General features: G+C 38.0%; 1 protein-coding gene across 1 annotated transcript in view; it reads right to left on the bottom strand.

Moving 5' to 3' along the window:
• Positions 1–2,210: 2,210 nt before the first annotated feature.
• Positions 2,211–20,345, bottom strand: part of LRGUK (leucine rich repeats and guanylate kinase domain containing) — a 127,847-nt gene continuing 109,712 nt past the window's right edge. Inside the window, exons 19-20 of the mRNA XM_069087259.1 lie at positions 9,358–9,497; positions 2,211–2,835 (exon numbers count right to left, since the gene is read on the bottom strand). Of these exons, the coding sequence (XP_068943360.1) occupies positions 2,702–2,835; positions 9,358–9,497 (274 nt within the window). The 3' untranslated portion in view covers positions 2,211–2,701. The remainder of the gene's footprint in view (positions 2,836–9,357; positions 9,498–20,345) is intronic.

Here is a 20,345-nt window from a genome sequence, read left to right as displayed (position 1 = left end):
CAGGCTCCACAAAGTGAACATATCTGCATTTCATTTCTCAAAGAACCTGCCCTTCTCTGAGTTTTCTTTCTTACACCATCACCATCTTCCCAGTCACCAGGCCCAGAATTAGAGGGTATCTTTGACTCTTCTCCCTTAAGCCACACATCCAACGAGCAATCAATCTGCCTCTATCCAAATCATCTTTTCACTGCAAATCCTCTAATTCAGGTTCTAATCTCTTCTTGCCAAGTCTATTATAATGCTATTATAACTGGTCTTCTTGCTTCCAATCTCCCTACCTTCTAATACACCCTTTATATTCTTGCTCCCCAGCACCTTACTCTGATCATGCTTCTGCTTGAAAACTTTTGGTAGTTCCTTGATGCCAAATAAAATATGAACTGCTGATCCTGGAACCCAAAAAGCTCTTCTATCAGGCCTCAACTTACCCTTCTAGTCTTTTCTCCTTTGCCTTCCTCCTCCAGTCAAACCAGACTCCTCTCTTTCCCACATTCTCATGATGTCCTCTCATCTCGTTGACTATTTACCGTCCACAGAGCCTGGAATAGATTTTGCCCTCACTTCAGTCTGTTGAAATCCTTCTCTCTCTTCGAGTCTCTATTCAGATGCTACTTCCTTCATGAAATCTTAACTGATGCCCCCAAATGAAGGAGATCCTCCATTCTCAGAGCTCCTAGAGTTCCATTGCACTTAGGTCCAATATTCATGTGCTAGAAGTTTCCTGTCTTTATATCCCTACTACATAAGCATAGTTACGCTTATACAAGTTATTATACATACTTACACAAAATATTTAATAAAGGTTTGTTAAATATGGTGTGGTGAATTACCACATATAGATGATTAATTTTCAAAGAAGCAGGACACCAGAAAATCCATTTAATAATGAAACTATATTGAACACAATTTCATTTCTCTTTTATTATTCAGAAACACAGAATTGTGGGTAAAGGTCTAACCTCTACCCATTTATAATGTTTACAATAAGTGGTCATCCAGCCCTGACTTGAAGACTTTCTGTGAAAGGTAAGTCCCTACTTTGCAAGGTGACTCATTCCATTTTGAAACAGCTCTAATTGCTAGGAAGCGTTTTCTTTATATTGGGCCCAAATCTGCTTTGTGAAGGTCCTGAAAAAGCTTTCTGTGACTTGGGGACATCATCATGAACATCAATTTTTATGGTGATGGTGAAATATGGGAAATGCTGTTTAATAGATTTTTCAATTGACAGAATGTCATAAGCCAGTTTTATTTTAATCGAAGCAATTATTCACAAGCTGAATTCTTGAAATTCTTTGGTATTTGGCACCACTTGCATCAATAGAAAAATGTAGTCAAGCATGAGATATAAAGCTACACTAGATTTAGTGTGATTTGCACCTATAAGGATGGCCCTATGGCTCTGTTAAGATAGGGAAATTTTCTCTACTACTTCAAATTGGCAACTGAAGTTGTTTGCCAAAATTCTGCAACTTTTAATGCACTGCCTGGGACACTGAGAGGTTAAATGATTTGTCTGTCCAGGGCCCCAAAGATAGTCTATGTCCTAAATTGAACTTGAACTTGGGTCTTCCTGGCTGGAGGCCAGCACCATTAATTACCATTACCATCTCTAACAATTACTAATTTGATTTAATGATGATGAGTTAAGTTAAAATAATGGATCCTACTGAGAAGTTTGGTCAGGACTCATATAAAGTTTAATCAAGGTGAGGGGAAAAGTGAAAAAATATTAGGAAAAAATAAGTACTACTAACAGCACAATCCAGAAGGGATCCATAACATTGAGTTGCAAATCTAAGTGAAATGTGAGACTAACTGCTAAGCGGATGGTCTCCAATGAAGAACACAAAAGGAACTGGTTGGGACTTAAAAACAACTTGTGGAAGATATCTGGAAAAACAAAGTCAATGGCATTTCTCTAACTACTTAGATTTTTCTATAAAGATAAGATTCTGATGGTCATGAAGATGAACGTGGGTTGGAAAACCATTTCCGCCAGACCACAATATTTAGTTAATGACAAGAAGAATCTAACTTGAAACAGAAGGGCGTAACATTATTTTCTTTATTTCCTAACATCATTGAAGTTATTCAAGGGAAAAATGGATGTAACTTAAAAATAAAAATCAGATTTAAGAAATACACACTAATGCTTTTAAATGTAGACATTTTATGCAAAGGTGATTCCCTTTGAAAGAGATAGTTAGTGCCTGTTAGCCACAAATAATGTGCAATTCCCTAATCCTTTCTTAATCTAAACACCACAATAATTCATTATAGAATATCTACCAATATTACAAAGGGGCAAGTGGGAAATCTTAAGGCCGGCCCCCAGTTTAGTCCTAAAAATATTTGAAAATCACCACGAACATATCATCACATGGATCTTAGGAGATTTCTGCTCTCTGTGACATTTCAAAGCAAGAAACAGCTGGGAAAATCATTTATAGCTATGGAGAAAACTGAAATGTCATTTTTTGAAGCTAAAAATAAATCACATTTTTCTTTTGAAAAGACAGAAGCTATTCAGAGAGTTATAAAGAGATTGATTGAGAGTACTAGAGGCACATGGAGCATTCTTTTGTAGGCATCTGGTTGCAGAAGATAAAGTTAGAATCAGTAGCCAGGTTAGATAGAGGGCGTGGGCATGAGCAAAGCAATTTTTTCCTCTTGAAGGCAGACATTCGGCACTGGCCTATTTCCGGCATTGCGGTATGGGAGGAAGGACGACTTTGGTGTTGGCACCGAGCTGGATGGTGGGTTGGTATGCGACAGGTTTTACTCTGGTCTTTTTATCAGATGATTCAAATGATGGTTTAGTTAACTGATCTGTAAAAATGAAAATACAAACACATATTTAACCCTCATCAGTATGGAGGATGAGGAAAATGAGGCTTTTCCTGGTCTAGAGTCTTTCAAAGCAAATTGGGAAGCATAAGTAAAGAGGGAGCTAAATAGCAGTGAGCACATGTGGAAGTCATCATGTATGGGTAGGGATAGATTGATCCAGAGGGTATTTAGGCATTTGCCCAAAGACAGGCAAAAGGGTTGCAGGAGATGTTAAGCTCAGCTTCTTCACCGCCATTCATTCTGTGCCCTGAGGGTATCCAATGGAATGTGCCAATGCCCAGATCCCTTTTCTTTTCCCTCAACACCTCCCCCTTCTAAACATTCTTCTAGAAACAGGACTGGGAAGATCTCAGAATACCAGCATCTCAGAGGAGGAAGCTGCCTTGAGGCCGCTCTAATCCTGGACAAGGATTCTCTTTGCAGCATCCTTGACAAGGTGATGCTCACCCAGCTTCTCCCAGGAAAATCTCCAGGGAGGGTGACTCTATTAGCTCCCAGGCCAACCTCCCATTCCCACTTCGGAAAGCTAGAATTGCAAGGACACTTCTCTTAATAATCTGAAATCAACTCTGCTGTAACTTCACCCTTTTGTTCATGAAGGTATGAGTTCTGATATATCTTTATAATTTGGAGTTATGAAAGGATTAAGGTCTATCTTAGGGGAGCAAATATGTGCCTGAGTTTCATTGGGAAGAGAAATATACCCATGGATCGATAACTAGGTTGATTTCAATAGCACCCCTTCTGGTAAGTGTTTTCTTGCTTTAGACCCTGGCCCAGGGGACCGACCAGAGTAACTTTATTTCCATATGGGCTTGGCAGAAAAGTATTAATTGCCAACTGAAGGCAGCAGATGAAAAGAACATCTTCACGTTGTGAGAAAAGGTGGGAAGGCCACCAATGACAAAATAAACCTTGTACCAGTTTATAGTTGAGCTAACAGATGTGGAAAATGGGCAGTTCACCAACACATTTAGCCATACAGACTGCTAGCAAAAAATGACAAGGGACTGAAAAACCCACTTCTAGCAAATATGGTGGGCAAGGTCCATCATCTAGGGACCCCTCAGAGAGTTCCTGTGAACTACCAGAAAGTAACCATGGACATGTAAGGTGGACAAGAAAGAAACATTTATGTAGCACCTACTATGTGCCAGATAATATGCTGTTATTAAATGTATGGATGTGTGTATGTACACATACGTATACACATATACATATGTGTGTATAAATAAATATAATTTCATCCTCACAACAACCCTGGGAAGTATCATCATCATCACCATTATTTCCATTTTACAGTTGAAGAAACTGAAGTTGTGACTTGCCCAGGGTCACACAGTCAAGAAATGTCTGTGGCTGGATTTGAACTCATCTCTGTGATTCCAGGCCCAGTGCTCTGTGCAATATGGCACCCCCTAAATGCCTCTGCAAAGAAGAGGGCAGTCTTCATCCTAGAGAATAACATGTCTCTGCTTTTCAAGTTATAGTGGAAAAATTAAGCCTTCTTTGAAAAAAAAATGGAAGAAGTGTTTTAGGGAGAAAAGAAAGAGGAAAAGAGTTTCAGAAAGGAGAATCATAAGCTGTATCAGAAGGCCAAAGGGCAGGAGACCATAATAAAAAGAAGCAGAGGAAGGGCCACTTACTGAGTAGTCAAAGCTAAGTTATAGTAATAGGCACAAGGCTCCTCCTGAGAGGGCAAGATGTGGCTTCTTGGCCTTTGAGGGCTGTTGATATGGATGATTCATGAGTACCATCAGGGTCTTACCAGTAAAAGTTACAGAAAGATGAAACAGGGAGCGATTGGTGATTGCTAAAGCTGACAAAAAGCTCTTTGTAAACTTGACAGAAATAAAAAAGATTTCGGCTGTCTGCCTGGGATGCATGTCCCAAATACCACTACCTATACTTTTCTTGTAATTCATGTGCAGGCAAATGATCCCACCAAAGGATATCCAGAAAGCATTGCTATGGACTGCACCGTCCTGAGGAAGGAGCTGAAGATGTTGGGGACGAGGGTAGTGTTGTCATGACTGTCACCCAAATTTAAGGTAAGGGATTTTAGAAGAGAAAATCAGAATGAAGATGTAAACAAGTGGCTGGAGTGAAAATCTCTCTAGAATACAATTCTGAAGGATCCAAAAGAAATTTAATGGAAAAGAATTTAATGGAAATTTAAAGGGAAAAGGGGGAAATTATTTAGACTTAATTGGAGATCATTGGACAACTCAAAATTTTAAAACAATAGGAACAAAGGAAAGTAATCAAACTTGAATATAAGAGTGATACAATCCTATCAGGTTAGTGTCAGGGGTGCTAACAACCAGAATGAGGGAGTTTGGTGATCAATGCTCAATACACTAGGAAAAGGGCTCTTAAAAAAAAAGCTAGTAAGATGTTGCAGGTGAGATGCAGATCAAGGAGGGGATAGAAACATTGACCAGGGTGAATGGCGACAATGGATGACTACAAGAAAGCAGAACTATTCGTTTTTATCTTACATTTACCTTCTAAGCAAAATGATCTTTGGATTGGGGAAAACTAGGACAAAAATGGTTAAGGGGGAGCTGAAACCAGATCTATTTGAAAAGATGGTGACAATTTGTTACCAGGTCTGTACTGGTAATGAGTGAAAGCTGCCAGGCTGAGATGGACAACATCCTAGAATACTAAGAAAAGTGGCAGAAAGAGGTCTTTTAAAAATTATGGGGAAGAAAAGAATAGGTAGGTAGAAAAGGTAGGAATCAAGAAAGAATCATAGAATGCCACCACTACCACCCTACCTTTTTTTCCTAAGAAGGAAACTAAAAATCCTTAAATTCCTGGGGAAATTGAAGGATGTTGTAATAAAGAAATGTAAGTGGGCAGCAAGAAGAGCCAAACCAACCCTATCTTTCCCCTCCCTTTCTTGACTAAGTAACGAGATTACTTACACAGAGCAGGTATAAATAGTAAATCAAAAGAATTTTGTGTGCACAATATAATGGTATTTCAGGAACATCTCTGACAAAATATCTCATACTATTCTTACAAACAAAATGGTGAGGAGGGAGTTACATGGAGACTTAAGTAAGATGTAGTACAGTGGATTCAGCACGGGTCGAATAAGAAGATCCAAAGAGACTAGCAACTGATGAATTAATGACAACTTAGACAGTAAGAATGAATTCCCCAATGGATCTGTCTTTGGTCCTGTGCTTGTCAACATTTTTTTATCAATGACATGGATGTAAGCAAAGATGGCATTGCTCGTCAGTTTTTCAGGTGACATAAAATAGGGAAGAATTTTTGAATGAGACGTCAGCATCCCAAAAGATTTTAAAATGTTAAAAACAGTGGGCCAAATCTAATAAAATTAAATTTAATGAGGGCAAAGGTAAAGTCCTGTACTTTCCTTCAAATAATAAAGTTCACCAAAAGGAGATGAAACAGTCTATGTGGGCTTTTTATTGAACTACAAATTCAATATCAATCTTAGGATAACATGGCAGCTGAAAAAGTTAATTCAATTTCAGTCTGTATTAAGAGAGTCAATGTTCAGATCAGATTAAGTGGTAGTCTTACTGTACTGGCCAGACAATTAGAATATCATGTTTTTCCAGTGAGAATTACATTTTTAGAAAGACACTGACAAGATATAGAGAACATGTCCAAATGAGGTAACTAATATTGTTGGGCAGCCTTGAGATCATATCCTAGGAAGCTGGGTTGAAGGAATTGGTGTTTGGCTTAGAGAATTGAAGACTGTGGGCAATACTGTTCCTATATTCAGCAGCTGCCTCTCCACAGTCTTACATCTTTGTGCCTAGATTGTACTTCCTCCTTATCTCTGCCTCTCTGAGTCTTTACCTTCCTCCAAGACTCCTCTCAGGCACTTTCTGTGTAGAGTCCTTCCTTGTCCCTTTAGTAGCTAGTGTGCACTCTCTCTGTGTGTCCTAAAATAATTTGTATTATGGATATTTTTGTACATGTTCTACCTACCAGTGACTGTTTCCTTTGGGGTTTTCCATCCCCAACACTTAGCATCATTCCTTGAACATAGTAGAAGTTTAATGAATATTTGTTGAATTGAATATTGCCTCTAATACCTATTATCTGCATGATCATGAGTAACACAGCCTCTCTGAACATCAATTTCCACATCTATAAAACAGGGATAATAATACTTGCAGTACCTAGCACCCAGAGTGGTTGTGACATCAAACAAGATAATGTGCTTTGTGAATCTTAAAGAGCTGTCCAAACACCAACTGTAATTGCTACTTTCACAGCCTGGAAAGGGTTGCCAAGGACTTTGGTCTTACAACAGTAAGTCAACTAGATCACAGATCTAGATGTCCTCCTCCAAAATGATACAGTCAGTTTAATATTTTCTAATGTTCTTCAGTGCTCAATGGCCTTCTACTATCTTCTCCAAGAAAGCATTCTTCATAGGAATGCTTAAGGTTTTCAAACAGTCTACAACAATGGTATCAAACTCAAGTAGAAATGGAACCACTCAACTGGACATGAAGAACCCTGCATGCCACAGAGTCATTTAGAAAAGCACATTAACTATCTATGTTTTATTGTATTTTTATTTATTTTGTTAAACATTTCCCAATTACATTTTAATCTGATTTGGGCAACATTGGGAGCATTACCAGCAGCAATCTGACCCAAGTACTGTTTCGACACCGCTGGTCTATAAATCTTTGGCCTCTTCCATTTCTTAATTCTAAATTATGTATGTATTTTGTCATCCTTCCTACATCCATCTTTGTATTAAAGTTTCTAATGATCAACGTGTATGTTGAATTGGTTAGGAAAATTTTGTAAATTTATAGGATTTAGCTATGTCTGGTTCCTCCAAAACAGATGGATGCTGGCACATAAGCTGTAATCATCTTCATGGGAGTCTTTTCACTTATGCCCTGCAAGATAAAATGACCCAATTTGTCCCATGATAGGATGCTTCTTGTTGCCTCTGGGTACATGATGAAACCAACTCAAGCAAGTCCTTTATTTGCCACTACAAGGAGAACTTGTGATCCAACTTTCCATTTAGCCTTAACTTGGTTCAATTATATTCAATTCAACAAGCACTTTTTTTGTATCTACTATGTTCAAGGCAGAGTGCTAGATTTCAGGCATACAAAGACAAAAAAGTTCCTTCCTACAAGGACCATTTATTCCATTTTTGTCTTTATGTTCTTTAGGTAAGAATTCCAATATCAACATGGTTAAGACTTGACAGCAGTCTATCAACTCAGTCATTGTCCTTTGGTTAATGTCTCAAGATGGTCTAAAACCTGCGTGATTCTTAGTACATTCTTCCTCCTTTTTCATCATTCTGCCACCTTCACTACCCATGTGGAAAGAAGGAAGGGATCCTCAAGATTGAAGGGAATCATGTATATTTCTTTGTTTCATGGGTTATTATGGTCAAATAATTCATTGCCTAGTGACCAACTTACTGGTGTCAGGCTTCTCATACTGAGCTAGGTTGGTAACAAACACAGTCTGTTTGTTACAAGGTCTGTATTCTAAGCTTTTCCAGAATGGTTGAAACTGTTAGTACTTTCATTCTAAGGGCACAGGCTTCAAGGACTCAAGATTACTTCCATGACAAGATGAATAACAGAAAGAGAACTCATGTGGAAGCATTTACTTATTCAGTCTTTTATCAAATAGATGGGGAAAATAAAAAGACAAATAACATAGCCCCTTTTCTCAAGGAGCTTAAAATCTAGTATGAGTGAAAAGATACATACATATTATATGTATTATATATAATACAGATCTGAATATGATAAAGACATCAAATAAAAATGTATGTAAATGCTTTAAGGCACTATATAAATATAATTACCAGAGCACAAAGGACCATGACATCAGATGGAGGACAGGCCACTATTGACTAGTGGGATCAGGGAGGTCTTCAAGGAGGAGATGATACTTGAGAAAGGTGTGAAATGATGGGTAGGATGTCAGCAAGCAGAGACAATACAAGAACTCATTAGAAGCACGGAAAGAAGCCAGTGGTGACATACCCAGATGGACTAGAGGGTAGTGTATATAAGAGAAAGTAAAGGAGAAGGCTGCAAAGGTGGGCTGTAACTAGGTGATGGAAGGCCTCGATTGCCGGGCTAAAATGTTTGGTTTTCATTTCCTAGACAATGGAGAGCCATGGAGAGACACATCTAAGCAAAGAAAAAAGCCTTAGGAAGATTGTTCTGCTTGGTGTTTGCCAAATGTAGCTCTAGCAAATAATACCTCCAAAATAAGTATCTATTCCCTGATTATTTATTCCATCACTGAGCACAGTGCCCGGGACATAGCAAGTGCTTAATAAATATTTATTAACTTATTGACTTAATAATTACCAGTAGCATTTGGCCCCTGGTTTCTTATCTTTTTAACTTTTGAAACATACTTTCCTATTTCATATGTTTCATTTGAAACATATGTTTGGATTTTAAAAGTTCAAAGGAAAACTATCATGTGAGATGTAATTCATACCTTTTGTTGTTTCTGCTATAAGATAAACTTTTGATAGATCTGATTTTATAGGACTTTGGGAGTCCATAGTTACAAAAGATGGCTCTCTAGGAAAATGACCGAATGTAGGAGCTTTAGACATGATAAATGAGTCTCTGTAACTGAAAAAAAAAGAGAAAAATTAATGCTCTTATATTGAGTTAATTTATTCATTCAACAAGCATTTATTAAACACCTTGGATATACAGAGTCAGCACTGAGATGGCCAAAGAGTTTACATTCTACTGAGGGAAAGCAACATTTTCATATATAAGGATAGGGATTAGACTTGAGATTTCATTGGTGTAAGGAACTTCCAGGTGAAGACATTTCTTCTACCAAGGCAGGTCAGTACTTTCTCTGCAAATTTATGGTCAGAGACAATTGCCTAGAGGACTGATAGGTTAAGAGACTCACCAGGGTCATAAGGCCAATAGGTGTCAGAGACAGTACTTGAACTCAGGTCTCCCTGGTTTCAAGGTCAGGTCTCTAACCATTATGTCATGTTGCTTCTCAGTATAGAGGCACTATGTAAGATCACATCTAAGCAAAAGCAAAATAAATTCAAAGTAAACACAAGGGGCTGAGCTCAGAACTAGAGCAATTAGAAAAGCCTTGTGTAGAGGATCTAAGTAATGCCTTTAAGGAAGCAAAGGATTCTAAGAGGCAAAGGTTAGGAGGGTGTACATGCTTACTGAATAATGAATGGATGGATGTTTATTTGTGGGCAGGCAGGTGGCGCAGTAGATAGAGTGTAGGGCCTGCAGTCAAGAAGACCCTGAGGTCAAATGTGGCCTCAGACACTTACTAGCCTCATGACCTCTAGGCTAGTCACTTAACCCTGTTTGCCTCAGTTTCCTACTCTGTAAAATGAGCTGGAGAAGGAAACGGCAAATCATTCCAGTGTCTATGCCAAGAAGGACCCCCCCCCACCCATGCGGTCATGAAGAGTCAGACACACTAGAAATGATAAAAAAAAAAACAAAACAGCAGGAACAACAATGTTTATTTGTTACTGGAAAGAGAAAAATGAATACATACATATCTGTGTTCTTAGCACCTAAAATTGCTTAGCTCAAACAGAGTGATGCCTTTGCTGTAGAAAGCATCCCAGTTGACTCCAGGTACCTAGGTAATACAAGGCTGTTTAGTGGCCATTATTTTAAAGAAAAACAACAACAACATCTTTTTGCATGATACTTTTGCAGGATACTATGTAGAATAAATTATATTACACCGTTCTCTGCCATCAAAGGAACAAGATTGTCTCAGAAGATGCCAATAAGGATAGAGACAAGTTAGAGGGTCTAACCCACACCCTACAAATAAGCATGTTTCATTGCCCTCGGTTTCAGATTTATCCACTCTCATTTAATTTCATGGAGGAGGTGAGATTTCAGGGGATTGAGGTAATTTGTTGACCTATATGACTGTGGGAAAGAGCTTTGAAGTGAGAGTGTTTAACCTAAAGAATGGTGGAGAGTGGTCTGGAGAAGGAAATATGGCAGCCCAGGGGCCTTCTGGGGAAGCTCTGGGGTTTAATACCAAATGGAACAATGGGAAGCTATGAGAGCCTTATGTAGGAGATAACATACATTTACTAAGGGAAGCAAAGCATTTCATTTCACAATAAGACCAACACATGATAACCATTTCCTCCCAGATGGTCAGTCTTTCACCTTGAGAGGTTGATGCAGTAAAAAATATTGGATCGAGAGGCCTAGGACCCAGGTTCCAATCCTGTCTTTGTCACTTAGTATTCAATAATTGAGTGTGGGCTAGTTATCTTTAACTTCTCTGGGACTACTCTCTCATCTGTAAAATGATGTGGTAGCATGCGTGGGGAGAGGTTGACTCAGACACCTTCCAAAATCTCTTCTACTTAAAGATTTATGATGTGGAAGACGAGCTCAGCCTTGAGGCCGACTTTAAGTCTTTGTACTTCAGTTGAGTTGTTAAATCATAAATAGATGCTAAGCACTTTATAAAACTAGTTTCATGAGAAGTGAGCCCTGTTCACAGCCAATTTGAATGATCAATCTGGAAACTTTTTCTGGAGCACAGAGAATGAAGGGTCAGCCTGGCATTGTGGAAAGAATGCCAGACTCAGAATCAGGAGAGACTTGACAACCCGTGAATCACCTCTCTAAATCTCAGTTTTCTTGTCAACAACAATAACAATAGTTGTCAACATTTATGGAGCACGACTATGTGTCAGGCATTGTGCTAAATGCTTTAAAATTATTATCTCATTTGATCTTTGTAACAACTCTGGGAAGTAGGTAATAATATCCCCATTTTACAGATGAGGAAACTGAAGCAAACAGAGGTTAAGTGACTTACCCAGGGTTGCACAGCTGGGAATTGTCCTAGGCTGAGTTTGAACTCAAATCTTCCTGACTCCAGGCCTGGCTCACTATCAACTGCATACCCTAGCTATCCTCAGTCCCAGACTTGTCATGAAGACAAAATGTTTATGAAGTGTTTTGTAAACCTTATAGCACTACATAAATATGGGGATTGGGAAAGAGGTCAACAGTCAATCAAATTACTACAACCCCTTCAATCCTAATATTTTTATCAGGTGAACTAAGTGTGAATAGGGCCTATATGCTTCTATTGAATCAACCAACCAACCAAGCAAAGGCTTTAGATAAAATGTGATAAAATTTAGAAGACACAGAAAGCCACTGGATAAAATAGTGATATTGCACAGAAAAGAAATTTATATTGGCTGAGGAGACTTGTTCATGTATAAGGTCCAGGTGACTGGACCTTGTACAAAATTCTATTTTTGGTGGCAATTGATTTGAGTCATTCAATCAAATTACCCCATCCCACATTATCATGCTAAGTGAAATGGAGGTGACTCAATCGATTCCATTGATTCCATCCTAATGTAAACACCAACTATTGTTTTTAAAATGAAGATATTTTTTGTGGTATGTGTCCAGACCAGGTATCATTAGAGCTTTCCTGGTCTTGCAGATCACTGAGGGTTGGGAAATACTCAGTGTGGTGTTGTTCAATGTCCAACTCTTCATGACCCCATTTGAGGTTTTCTTGACAAAGATACTGGAGTGGTTTGACATTTCCTTCTCTAGTTCATTTTACAGATGAGAAAACTGAGGCAAATAAGGTGAAGTGACTTACTCAGGGTCGTAAGTATCGGAGGGCAAATTTGAACTCAGGACTTCCTGACTTCAGGCCCAGAGCTCTATTCATAGCTGCCCAACTGCTGGAGTCAATAACTATTCAACCCTATGCCCTACATCACTTAAATCTAGAGTTACAGCATTATCTATCTAGCAAAATATAGCAGGTGTTAGGTTAGCATATATTCAGTAGAGCAATTCTGATATTCAGTGTCAGTAAGTGGATCCATGGAAACATGATTTTAGGTGAAACAATATTGTAAAAGGGTAGGTAGTTTTATAGCAATAATGTACAAATGGAAGTAACATTCCTGGGAAACCAATATTAGAAGAATAAAGTGAAAAAGTGGCATTTAAAAAGAACTGAGGCCATGACAGAATCAGACTGGTTGAGTGGGTCTGTGTGAATAAATTGGCGAACCTGGTGCCCCAAATCATCAGAGGGATTCCCAAGTTTCTTCTGTCTTTTCTCCATCTTTTCCTGGTCGGGTCCATCTCACTCCCCACTCCCCTTCCTCCTCTTCCCCCTCACTCTCCCTCCTTTTCATTACCACTTATATCTTCTATTTGATATTCCCTCTCTCCTTTTCTTTGTGCTTAATTTTTTTCATTGGTCTCCTTTCCCTGACCTTTCTTCCATGTTGCTTTCACATTACCAGATAGTCTGTCCTTTAGGTTAGCAAATTGATTATATATGTCTATTGTGTGAGGAGGAGAGAAACTCTTATTGTGGCAGCAGGAATAGAGGGCAAAGTTGGTCAAGTCTGATGTCCTCAAGGGTTCCTAAATGCCCCCTTGAGGCTTATTGAAGCTTTGATGCAGTTTACATGACCCAGTGACACAACTGGTCCAGGAGCAGAACTGGAAGGGGATGGAAAGAAATGTACCCCAATCCTAAAAACCCTACTAGGAGTAAGGGTTGGGGTATTTTCCTTTAAAGAGGAAAGATGAGTTCAGAAAAAAAGGTCTTGAAAACTTGGTTGGGGCAATCTCACAATAACTTCCTCCATCCACCAGAAGAAGCAGCTATGGCCGTAGATAACTTTTCCAACAACTGATGAAGCTTCATTAGCAGCTTCCCAAGGCAGAGAGGAGGTACCGACTGTGGGGATGGAATAGAGTTTTAATGAATGATGGTAAATTTGTAATATATTTCCCCAGGGAGACAAATGTCCTAAGTCAGAGGGTTGGGTTCTGTTGCTTAGTTTTTAAAATCTTTTTTATGTATTATTGGGCCCCTTTTTTCAATATGGTAAGGTGTATGGAACCCTTCTCAGAATAATGATTTTAAATGCATAAAAATAGAGGATCACATAGGAAATAAGTTTTAATGTAATATGGTTATCAAAATATTTTTAAAATAGAAGTTCATGAACCCTATGTTATAATGAGTACAGACATACAAGATTGTTTCTAAAGGAAAATTAATTTCTAGTTCCAACTTGGAATTCCAGGAACACATCTCCCCTTGAAGGTATGCCCCCCGATCCCATGATGTATGGGAAGACAAAAGGAAACTGGGTTTTTTATCTGGGGAGCAGAGTAGATACACATAGGCCTTAGTAACTTGTTAACTTTGTAGACTTCTACATCTGCACAAGAGAAGGCAACCAACTGTATATTTGTATAAGAGGTCATTCACTCCCTGGGGTTCAGATTTTTAGGACAAAAATCCATTTTCCCCATAGGACTGGGAAAGGAATGTGAGTCATTTGTAAGTTGACCCTACGAGGATTGCACGTGTGCTTCTCCTTAAGGAAATGGTTACAGATTTCCAAGTCAATACTCATCAGCACGAATACTTGAAATCAATGGGGGACCAACTGAATAGACTGTGTGGGACTAACAACCCATTTCCCAAAGCAGGAAAACTTGCTGGGAGGCTAGAGGAACATCTAGAGACTGCCTTCCAAGTAATCTATGGCACCCAGCTGCTGGAGTCTCCACTGTGTAGGCCAAATGGTTTAGATGAGAGATGTCACCACCCAGCACAGCAGGATGCCAATTGGTTATAAAGCGCTGCCCTAGATAGACTATGAACACTCTTCTGGGTTTAAACCCCAACCCCACCCACACAGGCAACACTCACTCTTGCCTACTCAATGACCATCTCTCCCCCAGGGATGAGGTCAATCATATTTCAGCCTTTCATTCCATATGTTTTGAAGCATGAAATTGTTCATTAAAGATGAACTTTCTTATTCAACCACACGTAAAAATTCACAGATTTCATGGTCACATCTCTAAAGGGATGTTTTATAAATTCAGTGTACTAAAGGCAGAACAATAGGCAAGTGAGAAGAACATTTCCACTGTCTTGGTCCTTCATTTTTGTAAGAGGATGGGCCATGGTTCGAAGCAAAGAAAATGGATCACGTTAACAAGCTATTTTTTCCCTTCCTATAGTTATTTTCTCACTATATTGCTGACAACATTAAATGAAAATGCTGTAAAAGTCAAACACAAAAATGCGGTGGAGTGGAAAGGCACATTTATTGCCACACGTGCAGGGTCAGACCATTACAGCTCATCATAGCTCCATAGTTACTGGGAGTTAAAGGCCTCACTTCTTTGCCAGTTGGGACAGAGGATGGATGCTCCCAATGAAACCTATTATGTATTCTTACTCTCTCCCTCTATTCCCATCAGTTTACTCCACAGCAGTACAAATACAGATCACTAACAAATCCACAGGGGCCTACAGTTTCAACATTGTTACAGCATGCTAATTAACTAATTACTGTGGCAGGTTCTACCTTGTCTAGTAAATGTGCAGTTTTTAGAATTTAAAGGGAACAGATAGTTATTTTTCATCATCAGATATGTGAAAGGAAAAATTAAAGAGTCACAACAACAAGATGTGAAATAAAGTGCCCTCTATTCAGAGGCATATACATTTTACATATAAAACATCCCTTAGCTTCAGCATTTTTTAAACAATATATTCAGCAAAATTAATTTTGAGCAGTAGCAATGATTCCTATTTTTTTATCTTTTAGGTTATATCTTTAGTTTATTAACACGAAGTGAATATTTCAGTTTCCATGTTTTGGTGTCTTCGAACAATTAAAAATTGATACCTCCTGACATGCCTGCATCAGAGAAATTGCAGGTCAGGGATCTAACCTCCAGGGGGCAGTGCAGGATCGGCAACCACTGCCTTGTTCGCTACTTCTTTGGCCTGTCATTTTAGTGGGATAAATGGATTTCTAGGACTCAATTTTCTTTGTCAAAACTGAAAACTTGTACCTTATAACCAAGATTTCAAAAAGCATGCTTTCCTTCCCTCTTTTGCATACGATTTGTTCCTGATTTTTATTTCTTAAATGTCTTTTCTTTTTTAAACCTAAAACTAAGGCAGTAATGTATCATTAAATAATACATATTTGTATACCTAAATATATATGCACATGCATATAATATGTATATATACACACACCTATTTCATATAAATATAATATGCACACATGTACACATATACACATATATAATATGTATGTGTATATACACACATACCCCACAGGTAGTGAAATTTTCCTACATAGAATGTTAAGAGCTGGAAGGGTCCTTCAAACAACTCATTTTACAAAAAACAGAAAAAAGGACCAGAGATGAATTGACTAAAGTCACAGACTAAGTTGGCAGAGCCCTAACCCTTCAATCCTAGAATCTATTCTAAGTGGAGGGTGCTACCTCAGAGACTATCTAATTCAACATTAACCAAAACAAGAATTAATTTTATGACATTTTCAATAAATAGTTGTCCAAACCCTGCATGAAGAATTCCAATGTGGAGGAATGCAATACCTACTGAGGCATCTGGTTCCATTTTTAGGTAGTTCCAATTGTTGGGAAGTATTTTTTTTTTCTTAAATCAAAATTAAATCTCCCTCTCTTCAACCTTTACCTATTATTCCTGGTCCTGCACCTTAGGACCAAGCAGAGTAAGTTTAATCTCTCTTCTCCATAATGGCCTTTCAAATACTTGAAAGACAGCAACAGTGTTCCTTCTAAATCTTTTCCTCTTCTGTTTAAATAGCTGAAGTTTTTCTCATCATGTTGGCCATTGTTTTTTTGACCTGCTTCATAGTTGGTCTATGTCTTTGTAGTTCCTAAAATGTGGTTCCCAGAATTGAACACAGAGTATGGCGGACCTGGAGAAATATTATTTTTCTCTTTATGGATGTTTCTCTTAATATAGCATAGGATAACACTTATTTATTGGTTTGGTAAGCCACATTGTTGATTCATATTGAGTTTGAAAAAAGCTTGTCAACTAAAAACCCCAATATGAACCATCAATTAAATACCAAAATAGAAAACTTGAATATCAAAGGAGAGATTAATAAAATTGAAAGTTTAAAAATTGAATTAAAAATAAAGCTAAGAGCTGCTTTTATGAAAAATAAAATAGGTAAACCATTGGTTAATTTAATTTTAAAAAGAAAGAAGAAAACCAAATTACCAATATCAAAAATGAAAAGGGTGAGTGCACTATCAACGATGATGAAATTAAAGCAATTATTTGGAGTTATTCTACCCAATTATATGCCAGTAAAACTGACAATCTAAGTGAAATGGGTGATTACTTACAAAAATATAAGCTGCCAAGATAAACAGAAGAGAAAACAGAATACTTAAGTAACTCTATATTAGAAAAAGAAATTGAACAATCCATCACTGAACTCCCTAAGAAAAAAATTCCCCAAACCAAATCAATTCACAAGTGAATTCTACCAAACATTTAAGGAACAATTCTCCATATACCAAGATAATTTCAAAATGGATAAATAATTTTGACACAAAGGGTGATATCATAAATAAATTAGATGAGATGGAAAAATGTTTTCTTTTGCAACATGGCTAATATGGAAATATACTTTACATGAACTCACATGTATATTAAAATAAAATCGCCTGGCTGCTCAAAGGGGAGGGAGGTACGGAAGAGGGAGGGAAAGAATTTGGAACTCAATTTTTCCAAATGATTGCTAAAATTTTTTATATGTAATTAGGAAAAATTTAATGAAATAAAAATCATTTAAAAATTTAAAAAACAATCTCTTTTAAAAACGAACTGTTCTCTAGTCAAGTTTTAGAGCTCAAGTAGAGAACTTCACATTTATTCCTAGTAAATTCAGTCTTATTTAATTCCGACTTGAGAGCAATGGACTTCAAGTCAGGAAGATATGAGCTCAAACTGAGCCCCATATACTTGCTAACTGTGTGACTTGGGCAAGTCACTTAAATGTTTCAATTTACTCAACTATAAAATGGGGATAATAATAACACCTACCTCCCAGGGTTGTGATGAGGATAAAATGAGATAATATTTGTAAAGTGCTTAGACCAGGCCGGCATAAAGTAAATGCTTAATAAATGCTTGTTGCCTTCCTTCCTTTTAGGATCTTTTTGCATTTGGACTCCAAGCGTTAGTTATCCTTCCAATTTCATATTACATGCAAATTTGATCCAATTCACTAATAAAAATGTTGAACTTACGTTCAAATCTTAGAAATGCCCTCCTTTTTTACCAAGCTGACATTAACCCACTAATGACTACCTTTTAGGCCATCATATCATAAGTATAAAGCTAGAGGAAACACTACTTGCCAACTAGTCCAACCCCCTCATTTTATAGACAATGAAACAAAGGCTTTTGGAGATCAGATGACTTGCCCAAGGTCATACAGCTTGTAGTCACAAAAGTGCCATTTAAACCAGGTCTTTTGATTCCAAATCCACTGCCATTTCCAATGTACCATTCATTTTCTGGTCATTCACAATCAGTCCCAAATTTACATAATGGTGTTTTCTATGTGTACTTACTCCCATCTCTTTCTAAGTTATCCACAAGTATAGCATGATACCTTGTTATATGCTCTGATAGACTAAACAGACTATGTCTACATTTCTTTATCTGCCAGTCTAGTTACACTACTAAAAGGAGGAAATGGAGTTAGCCTGGCGTGATTTTTTTTCTTTTGAGCAAGCTATGCTGGCTTTTAGTAATCATGGCTTCTCTTCCTAGGAGCTCATGAGCTTTCCCCTTAATGATATGTTCTACAAATTTGTCAGAAAAGGACATCGGACTCACTGGTCTATAGTTTATGACCTTTCTCCTCTATGCTTTTTGGAAGGTTGGGACACTTGCCTTTGTCCAGTCCTTTGGCAACTTTCCCGTTTACCAGGATCATTCAACGGTGGCTCAGTGACCACGGCTGCCTCTATGGGGTAGTTTATCTAGGCCTGATGAGATTCAGCTTCATGCATTCAAGAGTGCCAGCTTTAGAGTCAGAGAAAATGGATTTGAATCCTGGCTTGGCTCTGCTTTTTATGAGCTTGAGCAAAGCCCTTAAATCACTATGGACCTCAATTTTTTCACCCATAAAATGAGGGCATTGGAGTCAAGTAATCTTTAAAGTTCCTTCCAGATTTATGTCTAGAGTAGAAAGTCTAGTTCAACCCACTCAATTTTCTGGATCAGTTAACTTAGGCTCAGAGAGGGTCAATTCCTTTACCTAAGAAGCCAAGACTTAAAACTAGGTCCTCTGATGCCAGATCCAGCATTCTTTTCACCATATCCTATGATGAATCTGTGATTCTATGACTTGAACTCATTAAGGGCAGGCTGATGTTGCCTGACCATCTTCTCCCTGATCTTGGGGTTTCTAAAACTGTTAACCAGTTTTATTTAATCCTTCCCAGTCCAAAAATGAGTCTTCTTAGAATATAAAATTCAAGTAAAGTAAGATGTCACTGGGATCATAGAAAAGTAGATTTAGAATTGGAGAAAACTGAAGAAATCATCTGGTCCAGCCTTTTCACTTTATAAAGAACTGAGGACCAATGACTTGTCAATGGTCACCTTGGTAGTAAATGGTAGAGCCAGAATTCAAACCAAGGTCCTCTGACCCCAAATTCCATGCTAGTTCATCTTTCTCATAGTCTTCCATTATCATCCTATCTATATCAAGTATTGGTCCTAACCTTTTTTTTTATCTTGCCCCCAACACAAAGAGAACCTCTTTTTGTTGTCCTTGTCCATTACCAGCTTATTCTAGGCTTTAGCACTCCTCACACAATTCTTATGAGACAGAGATACTCGTGGTATATCCATTCTCCAATACTTGCTTTTGCTTCCATCTTCTATCCATTCTTATTTTTTTTTAAATCATTTACTTATTTTTAAACATATTTCCACATTAGTCATGTTGTAAAGAATTAGAACCAAAGGGCAAAACCAAGAGAAAGAAAAAAACAAAAGAAAAAGAGAAAGAGAAAATAGTACACTTCAATCTGCATTTAGACTCCATAGCCCATATCTCTGGATGTGGATACCATTTTCTATCATGAGTCTTTTGGGATTGTCTTAGTTCATTACCTTGCTGAGAAGAGTGTAGTCTATCAATATTGGTTATCACACAATGTTGATGTGTGATAGTAATGGCATTTAAAGATTCCCCTGTATGCTAGGTTTTCAAATTGATTGTGTTAAAACCCAGAACTTGTTAATCCCACCTGTGGGATGGACTTATTGATGTAAAAAGAGAGTCCTGAACTGGGAGGAGCTGGTGACGTAGATTTGGAGAGACAAGAGAGAGGCAGAAGAACTTTTTGGAAGCAGCACCTCGTGGAGGCAGAGAGAGAGACTGTTAGAATTGCTGGGGGCCACTTTGGATTGCTCTGGACTTTTGAGACCTGCCCCCTGAGCTGCCAAGGACTGAGGAGACATGGCTGTTTTGCTGGTACTTTGTCTGTCTGTTTTGATGTTGTTTTGCCAGATTTGTCCACTGGTGAAAGACAGTCCTGTTG

The sequence above is a fragment of the Petaurus breviceps genome, unplaced genomic scaffold (genome assembly GCF_028583685.1).
Source record: "Petaurus breviceps papuanus isolate PSGF00001 unplaced genomic scaffold, PetGlider_PUasm1.0 181, whole genome shotgun sequence".
NCBI classification, from domain to species: domain Eukaryota; kingdom Metazoa; phylum Chordata; class Mammalia; order Diprotodontia; family Petauridae; genus Petaurus; species Petaurus breviceps.
This window is presented reverse-complemented; position numbering and strand designations above follow the sequence as displayed.